The 9080-nt window shown below is 37.1% G+C and overlaps 1 protein-coding gene across 1 annotated transcript in view; it reads right to left on the minus strand.

Moving 5' to 3' along the window:
* Positions 1-246: 246 nt before the first annotated feature.
* Positions 247-9080, minus strand: part of ankrd33ba (ankyrin repeat domain 33ba) — a 24423-nt gene continuing 15589 nt past the window's right edge. The window contains exons 2-4 of the mRNA XM_072658059.1: positions 7704-7833; positions 4195-4335; positions 247-2509 (exon numbers count right to left, since the gene is read on the minus strand). Coding sequence (XP_072514160.1) covers positions 1662-2509; positions 4195-4335; positions 7704-7833 — 1119 coding nt within the window. The 3' untranslated portion in view covers positions 247-1661. The remainder of the gene's footprint in view (positions 2510-4194; positions 4336-7703; positions 7834-9080) is intronic.

A 9080-nucleotide genomic window follows, 5' to 3' on the forward strand; every position in this document is an offset into this window, starting at 1 on the left:
GCTCTCAAAGTTCAAATATAAGTACTGCATTGTTTACATTTAAATAATAAATTATTTGTGTAGAATTATTATAATTTCTTTGCATTATTTGAGCAGCTGTTATTATTGAAGCAGTTGTCATTTCTGCAAATAAATGCTCTAAATAGCAATATTTTGTTATGAAATACAACACAAATGTTAATTCCCTTAAACACAATTTCTTATAAATAGTACCAAAAAAACTGATAATGTAGGGGGGTCTCTTAATTCTATCAAGAGCTGTTTAATAAACCAGAACAACAAAATGTTACTTTTTCCCAATATTGTACAGCCCCAATTCACCCCATGTTTTGAACAAATTTTTATTATAAAGAAAAATGATGATGTGAGTCAGTAGCAGTACAGATCATGATCAGACTACTGGAATGGGTTGTTCATTGATTAGTTGTTTAAACAATGCATCTACACTGAATATCATAATTAACAGAATTCCCATTCTCTGTAATGCACATGTGTATTTCTCTTATTGCGATTTCACATTTTGTTTCACCCTTATTTTGTTCACATATTTCAAAAATGTAATTATGAAAGAAATCCCCCTTTAAACAACAATCTGTCAAGCCACCTTTTACCTTTTGATTGTTCAGAAACCCAAGTGTTGCACCTGCTGGCTTTTCTTAATCTAGATTTAAGGCAGTTCTAAAGTACTCCTGCACTCCTGGGTTTACTGTAACATAAGAGCATTACTTCCACACAGCTAGCTTAACAGTCTGTAAGGGCTTTATACAGGATATTCGTGCATAATGTAATTTTATGGATGGCTCAGTACTGTCCCGTGGTTCTGCATGTGCTCCTGCTGTGACACCCCTGGATATGATTAAGTATATATTGCCAAAAATATAGCAGCTTTCTCATAATAAAAATGTGTTAGTGAGATGTGTAGGAATAAACATTTGCATAAAAACAGTCAACGATAAAAAAAAACCTGTCCCATGAGATACTGTACCATCTACCCTTTTAGTACATTCATCTGAGAAGGCCTTTCAATCTGAGATGAACCCTGTATTTTTGGACAGTTTTCTAAGATATCAATGACATTCAGTCCTGTTCATGATAGTGTATACACACACATACGGTTAGCAAAAATTCTACCATTCTCGTACCCAAACCTCTACGAATAAATGAAATGTGTTTTAGTTCGGTTTGACTCTGTGGGTCAAAGCTTATAATATTATTTTAAAAACACGATCATGCTTTTAAAATGATAAATATGAAAATAAATTAGCATTCCATATTTCAAGTATCGAATGACACCTGTGGCTTGGCCCACAGATGTGTAGTGTGCTCAGTTCCACTGTAGGGAGAATAACTGACGCTGTCAGAAGTTCTCTAATTACAAGGGTGCAAAAATCTGAAATCCTTGTTGACTGAACCCCTCAAGCACTGGAGGCACCAAATGGAAACTGCATGACAGCAGTTTTCAATGCAATTCTGAAATAATTTGCTATTACGTTTGACGTTATGCCCAGCCTTTCAATCTAGCTACGCTAAACACTGGGAGGTGAACCACAGAAAGATGCAACCAACTTTGTACAGAGTCAAGTTTCAACATAGACAGTTTTACACATCCTGCAAAAATCTCACCTCACTTTCTAACAGCGTCAGATATTCGTAACACCCAGTTACTTCCGTTTGCGTTTCGAGACCTTTTTCTTGGTGAGACCCTCTTGCTTTTTCTTTTCCGCCTCTTCTGCTTTCTTCCTCTCCTCCTTCAGCTCTTTGTACCTCCACTTAGGGATCTGCAGGAACTGCCCGCTGTTGTTGCTGTTCTTGCGCCTCTCTTTCTCGGGCTCATACGTAGGCGGAGGGGCCTTGGATATACGTAGTTTGGGCACCACCAGGCCAGGCCTCACGCTGCTCCTCCTGACCATGTGGAGAGGCAGAAGACTGGCTCTACGTGCATCCAGGGCAGAGGGGTCCAAGGAGTCCCTGAGGGTCTGAGGCTGTAAGCTAGAACGGCGGTCCTTGGGTTTAGGCACCAGCGTGACGCGAGAGTTCTGGAAGTGACGGCTGTAGTTTTCTAGGTGTCCGGGCCCGAGGCCCTTTAGGTGTTGCACCCGGTGCTTCGTCAGTATCTCCGGGACAGAGTACCGCCGCTTGCCAACACAAGGTGGGCTGCCAGGGCACACTGTCCGGCATGTCACAGCAACGAAGGGGCTACCCAGTCCTGTGGTCATGCGCACCATGTGATCCAGAACACCGTCCTCCGAGGCTTCTGTCACGTTGCTAATGTCAAAGATGTCCCGAATGGCTTCAGAAATCTTCTGAATGCAGCCTTTGGGCTGCTGGGCTTTGGAGACCAATGCAGGCAGCAAGGGCCACTCGAGACGGTAAGCATCGGAGCACTGCTCTGGACACGGACGCTGAATCAGCCGCAGCATGACGAACGCCACCTCGTAGCGGCTGGTGAAGATGGCCCACTCACGAGAGGTGAAATTACGGCCGTGATCTCTGGCCTCAAGGTCCGCTCCTGACAGACAAACAAAACAAAATCTTTTACATGCAAATCTGTGTATGAAAACATTGTAGTGACATCAGGTTATATCAGGTTAAGTATTTGGACACCTGCTCATTCATTGTTTTAAAGAGGGTTTATCCTGCTTTTGTTGAAGTAACTGTCTCCACTGTCAAGTGAAGGACTTCTACTAAATTCTGGAACATGGCTGTGAGGGTTACTGACCAAAAGGCAAAGATAGCTCATTAGCTGATCTGATAGGGCAGTCCTTCCTCCTAAAACATTTGACTTTCCTTTGCTATTTCTGCATAATAAAATACTTTCAAATGTTTTACTTTATGCTGCTAAAATATTGTGCAACCTAGCTTAGCCTTCTAGTCCCCTAGCGACCACCTAAAAAGGGCAAATCTACACTGTAAAACCTCTCTGCCCTACTACCTGAATTAATAAACATAAATACTACAGACTTTTGGGATCACCTAAGCTGAACTCAAACTAAATCAATATAATATTTGTTATATAACATACTTATGTTTGGGCAGTACAGCCTTGATGAGTAAAACTCACGTCTCTCCCCATCTTTTTGCATATTGGGCATGTTTCTCCACCCCACAAATTTACCATTATTGTGTAGTCATTTCCCCCTAGGCTACTTCACCCTATGTGGTCAGTCGTTATCTATACTGTGGTGTCGCTGCCCGGCCTCAGTATTGAAGGTTGTATAAGCAAGTTTACACTTTCACAGGTTTGAGCTTTTTCTGCGCAGGCACACCTTATCCAACTCACCTGTTAACTAGCAGGATTAGAAGGTCTGTTTGAGCAGGGAAATCAGTAAACTGTGCTGCACCGCCCCTCTGCACAGATCTTCAAATTTGCACTTTGAATTCAGATTTTTGAAACTTAAGTAAACGTAGCGTAACACATACAAATGATTACAAGGTCCAAGACTTTGTGGATTTAACTGGATTAAATCTAGATTTGAAGTCTTTGCTTAACTACAATTTACTTAATTTACTACATATAACACTTCATACTCAGTTCAGGATGTTTCCTCCAGCCATTTTTAACTCGTCAGTTATTTTAACTCATCAAGTTTTACAGTGTACAGTCTTGTGTTCATTTATTTATTCATTATTTTTGTCATTCATTTGACCTGGTTAACTGAATATCCATTCATTGACTCGCTAACAAAATTAGCCAGGATGCAGGTCTCTAAAACGTGATTATTTGACAGTAACCTTGATCCGATTAGCACTTATGATGACACATTTTGGATGCTAATTTTGTGCTAGGAACCTCTTTCTTCTACCATTTTTAGGAACTGTACATGCGTGGATCTACAGCTTCATTCATCATGTAATGAACACACCCAAAGTCTTTCTTGTCTTTCTGCTAATTGTTTAAACCCACAGTTTTAAGCATTCACCTGCAGCCAATTCGTTTTCATATTAAAAACATTTCAGACTTTCAAATGGGGATGGTGTGTGCCACTCGATGCTCTTAAAGCTTCCTACTTTAAACTGGCATTCGATACTAGCACTAGAGGCTAATAAATGGAGTGAGGGGGAAAAAAAAGACTATGCTTTTCTTAGAATGGCACTGCTCTAAGAATGTCACACATCATCTCCACTTGAAATGCATCTAGAGAGAAGCAGGCATTAGGCAAGGAGAAATTATAGTGTGCAGGAAAGCTAGAGTACCTGCCATCATCAGAGCTCGGACACAGTCCACTCTGCCCTGCATAGCAGCTTTCATCAGAGCAGTGAAACCGTGGCAGTTCCTCTTCTCGATGTCAAGGCCAGGGAAGTAGTTGAGTAGGTAGTTTGTGATTGTGATGTGCCCTGCAATCATCGAGGTGAATCATGCACAAGTTACAGTAAAGAAGCACCTTTTTTACAGCTGCAATGCCTTGTCTAAGCTAGGCTTTAAGAGTCTCATTTCTAATATTCTTCAGAAGCTGCTGCATTTTTCTGCTACACTCTCTGAAAAAGAAAAGAGTCATTAATTCAGTCTTAATGTTCTTGATTGTCTGAACGTTAAGAATGGCCTGATATCAGAACTACTTCTTTTCCAAAACTGATGGTGAAACCTTGAGTATCAGCAGATATTCAATTGTTTTGATGAAAAAAACAACCCTTTAAATTAAGCATTTAATATGAACATCAGTGATGCTTAAACTACTTAAACACTACACAGGAAGAAACACACAGCTAATGTCACATCACATAGTGTAAGTGTGTGCAGTTTAAGCCTATTTTCTTTTTTACTCTACTATCTGATCCAGCATTTTTTGCTGATATCGACTTTAGCCTGTGCTACTTGGTGGCTCTGCGCATGCACAGACCCACATTTTTTTATGTTTTAATGATTCTGTTTTCCTTTCTGAGGCAAAAAAAAAAACATTAAAATTAGATTTAAAAAATAAAATTACAATTATTCAACAAAAATATAACACATAAAACACTTTTGATCTCCCAATGTAATCAATAATAATTTCTTATGAATTAAAAGTTAATTGCTTTATTATGATATTATATTAGCATCATATGAGTGGCAAAAAATACAATAATATAATTTATTGTAATATTCTATTTTACGGTTCAATAAATAACAACTATACCATATTTTTAATAACCATATGTTAATATGTTTAGTTATTAGTTTAAAAAAAATTATATATTAAGACGACTGAACAACATTAGCATTCACCTGCCAACAACTATATATTATTCTGTATATATGAGTACTATATTAATATTAATGGTAATGAAGCAGTAAACATTTAAAGGTGTACATGTGTCAACAATACATAAACATACCTGATTTTACAGGACAAAAACGTAACTTTTAACGATAGTCAGAGCAAAAAGATTCCACATTATTTGGAGAATTTATATTGATTTAATATTATGCACTGATAAAATGAATTATATGCATGTTTTAGCCCCCTTCATTTTAGCTGAGCATAATTATTGTCACATATGAATAAATGATGCCTTAGTAGGTAAGATGCTTCAATGTTTACTGATTCAGCACATGAAGCAGCAGGCATAAACCAGCCAACTCCACAGAATGCTGATGCTTTCAAAAGAAGAGAAAAATAGGACATCATTCAGTTGCATTCAGTCATCATTCAGTTTCACTAATAAACACATTTAATTCCTGTAAGTTTAAAGTTGATGTTCAGTACTAACATCTTTCAGTACTAGTTTCTTTATGTATTCATATAAATTTGACTGGACATCTTTTCAACCAAAGGTTAAGGTACTTGGTCTTTCAGATGCATTCTAAGCAGAACATACTGAGGTTGTCCTTGTATATAAAGAACTGGTTTACCAAACAATTTTGTTTAGACATTCAGATGGTTCTTTGAGTTATGCTTATGCTTATGTATAGAATCATTGCCTGTACTAAAGAACCTTTGAAAAGCCACCATTTCACCCACAAATGATTATCTACTACACATATGCTTCCCTAAATAACCTTTCAGGTGGTTTCAATTGAGTTCCCTAAATAAACATCCACTAAAAGGTTCTTTAGAGAATCAAAACCTTTGGTGTCTTTATTCTTAAGACTTTACACTGGTAAATATTACATTTAACTAAATCAAGTTGTGATGGGGCTCATCTTTTGTATCATCATGTCTTCCACTGTAGCGCCAGTTGATCTGGATGAGAGCATCTGCTAAATGAGTGAATGTAAATGTAAATTTAGAAGTTTGAATGGATGATGAATTCCATTAGATTAAGCAATTCAGGCAGATCCAGGATTTGGGAAAATGTGTTCAAATGACTGTAAAAAAGCAAAGAAACCAGTGGTGCAGCAGTCAGAAAAGAGTAGGTTGTCTGAGAAGAAGCGCCAGTTGATAACAGACAATTACTGACTGCCCCGGGACAGCATGTCTAGTGGGTTTAGTTCATCCACATTTTAAACTTACCACCATTGTTATAGATGTTTGCCACTATTAGGCACACAGGAGGAACAATCAGGAACACAGGTGCTTTGCAAAAGTCCTCTGTTTGAAGATGCTGTTTAAACAGAGGACTTTTGCAAGGCACCTGTGTTCCTAATGGTTCCTCCTGTGTGCCTGATGGTGGCAAACATCTAAAACAATGGTGGTAAGTTTAAAATGTGGATGAACTAAATCCACCAGTCACAATGCAGAGTGCAGTGTTTCATATCTGATGTATTCTGGAGGTTATGTCATGGCCTTGGTATGCATGATCATTATCTGGACCTGCTTCAAGTGTCTCTACTGACCAAAGAAATTCAATATGACAGATTCAGTTGGATGATATTGAATCAATAAAATCTTGTAGAAAATTTGTAGAAAAGTGTTTCCAGACCTTCGGGGTTGATATCATTTTACAGCATGATAATGACCCTCAAAGTTCTGGACTGCCCCTGTCAATTTGTGTTTGCATCCAATGAAGCACACAACTTGCTGTAGATCACACTAATACAGGACATATTTAAAGCACATATGTAAGTGGACAGTGGGGCAGATTTATACTAAGAATGCCCCTTTAAGGAAATTATGGACCAATGCCAGTATCCCATATTTTTCTGTTGTGTGTCAGTACTAATAAAATTGCAATACAAAGACACTAATAACATCAAAATAACTAATACGTCAAAAGTGAGATCATATCTACATGTATTAGCATTACAAAGAAACATAACATTTAATTGCAGACTGCAATAAATACATTCTCAAATATTGGTTTAAAACATTGTTCAAATCTAAATGTCTGATGCAGATCTTTTTTGTTACCAATGATGTACCAATACCAACATTATCTATACAGGGATAAGATACAGTTGCAACTGAACACTTTTAATAGGGGTCCAAGGGCTGGTTTTATTTTTTTTGGATCTCTATTTAACTTTACTTTGTTCTAATAGTTATGCTCACCTACAATCAGGGGGCTGAATGCATTTAACAATGATATTCATGCTACGTTTTAATACTTAATATTTTCAAACTTTTTTACTCAGTTAACTCATAATGATTATACAATATAAAAAAAATATTTTATTACATTTTGATTATTATTATTATTATTATAATGTTTTATCATTATGCTATGTGTTTTTGTTTTCTATATTATTTTAATTTATATGTTTTAAGTTCAAGAAGGAGTTATAATATTAGTACACATACATGCACTATATGGGCACTATGGCCCTATAAGACAGGAGGGCTTACCTGCCTGGGCAGCTGTAATAAGGGCTGTGTTGCCCTCGTTGTCCTGCCAATTTACATCCAAATGAGGACACACTGCGAGTGCCATGACCACGTCCACGTACCCCTGATAACAGGCCACCAACAACCCAGTCTGTGGAGTCAACAAACACACACAATCAAGGCTTTACTGCTTGAGAAAATGACAGATCGTATTTCAGAAAAACATCTGATTACCTCTTGTTATATAAATCATACAGCAAGATGGTTATGCATCAGAATGGGCAACTCAAAGTCAAAGGTGCCAAAATCATAACCCCAATATAATTTGTGATAACATCCAACCTCTGTTTCTTTCATACAAATGTTTAAAAAAAATCTTTTTAGCCTAAAGGTGACTAAAAGAGAATTTCAGAATTCAGAATTGACTTGATAATGTTTCCCTCCACTTCTAACAAAATCTAATGGATGCATCTGCATTCATTTTTCTGCTTTAGAATTTTTGTAACACATAGTGTGATCATATGTGGCAGTAGCCAGTGTATTGATACATCAGTAGTGGGGAAACACATACAAGCCAGTATCAGAAATAACACAACCTAGCTTTTCAACCAATCAGATTGTGTGTTTTGTATAAAATATAACTTTTGTATAAAATGAGCTTAAAATTGGGCTCCAAAATGTTCTTTGTATTGTTAGGTCATGTAACTGTCCATCAAAATGTAATGGTCCACTACATATCAATGGAATAAGAAAATTAAGCTAACCATTATTATGATGTTTCACCTCTATATCCCACCTTTTTCATGTAAAAATAATTAATAAGAACAATCAAAATATTGAACATCAGCGGCCTACATTTCCCAGACTGGTAAATAAATATTCTTACATTAATAAAGTATTTATATGTTAAGTGTTTTCTAAATTTGTCAGATTTGAGCACTGGTGTGTTGCAAACACATCTATTAAAAATCTCAAGTAATATAACTAGTTGTGGTAATTGAGGACACAGAGGAAAAGCAAAGTTACCACCTAATATCAATAATGAGCCACAGCTATTGACTATGTCAAGTAGTAGTTCACAAAATCCAACCCAATTCTTCAGATCTAACACCATTTTACCATCAGCATTACATACAAAAGCACAGAAGACATTGAGGGTTTACTGCTGGTTTTAGATAGTACATAAATTTGTGTTGCTGACATCAAAAACCCTAGTTCATATCACCAGCACTGTTTAGTAATCTGAGTTGGTAAGTTTCTTCACTCCGAACCATTTCACACCAAATGCAATGGTAGTTGTATTAGTTCTGAACTGCAGTCGTGTGGAGAATATGCAGAAGCTATGTGCGAAGATGGGTGAATGCAATGCGGAACCATATTTGACAAGCACAATATCCT

Source organism: Salminus brasiliensis, chromosome 1, assembly GCF_030463535.1.
Source record: "Salminus brasiliensis chromosome 1, fSalBra1.hap2, whole genome shotgun sequence".
In the NCBI taxonomy this organism is placed as follows: Eukaryota; Metazoa; Chordata; class Actinopteri; order Characiformes; family Bryconidae; genus Salminus; species Salminus brasiliensis.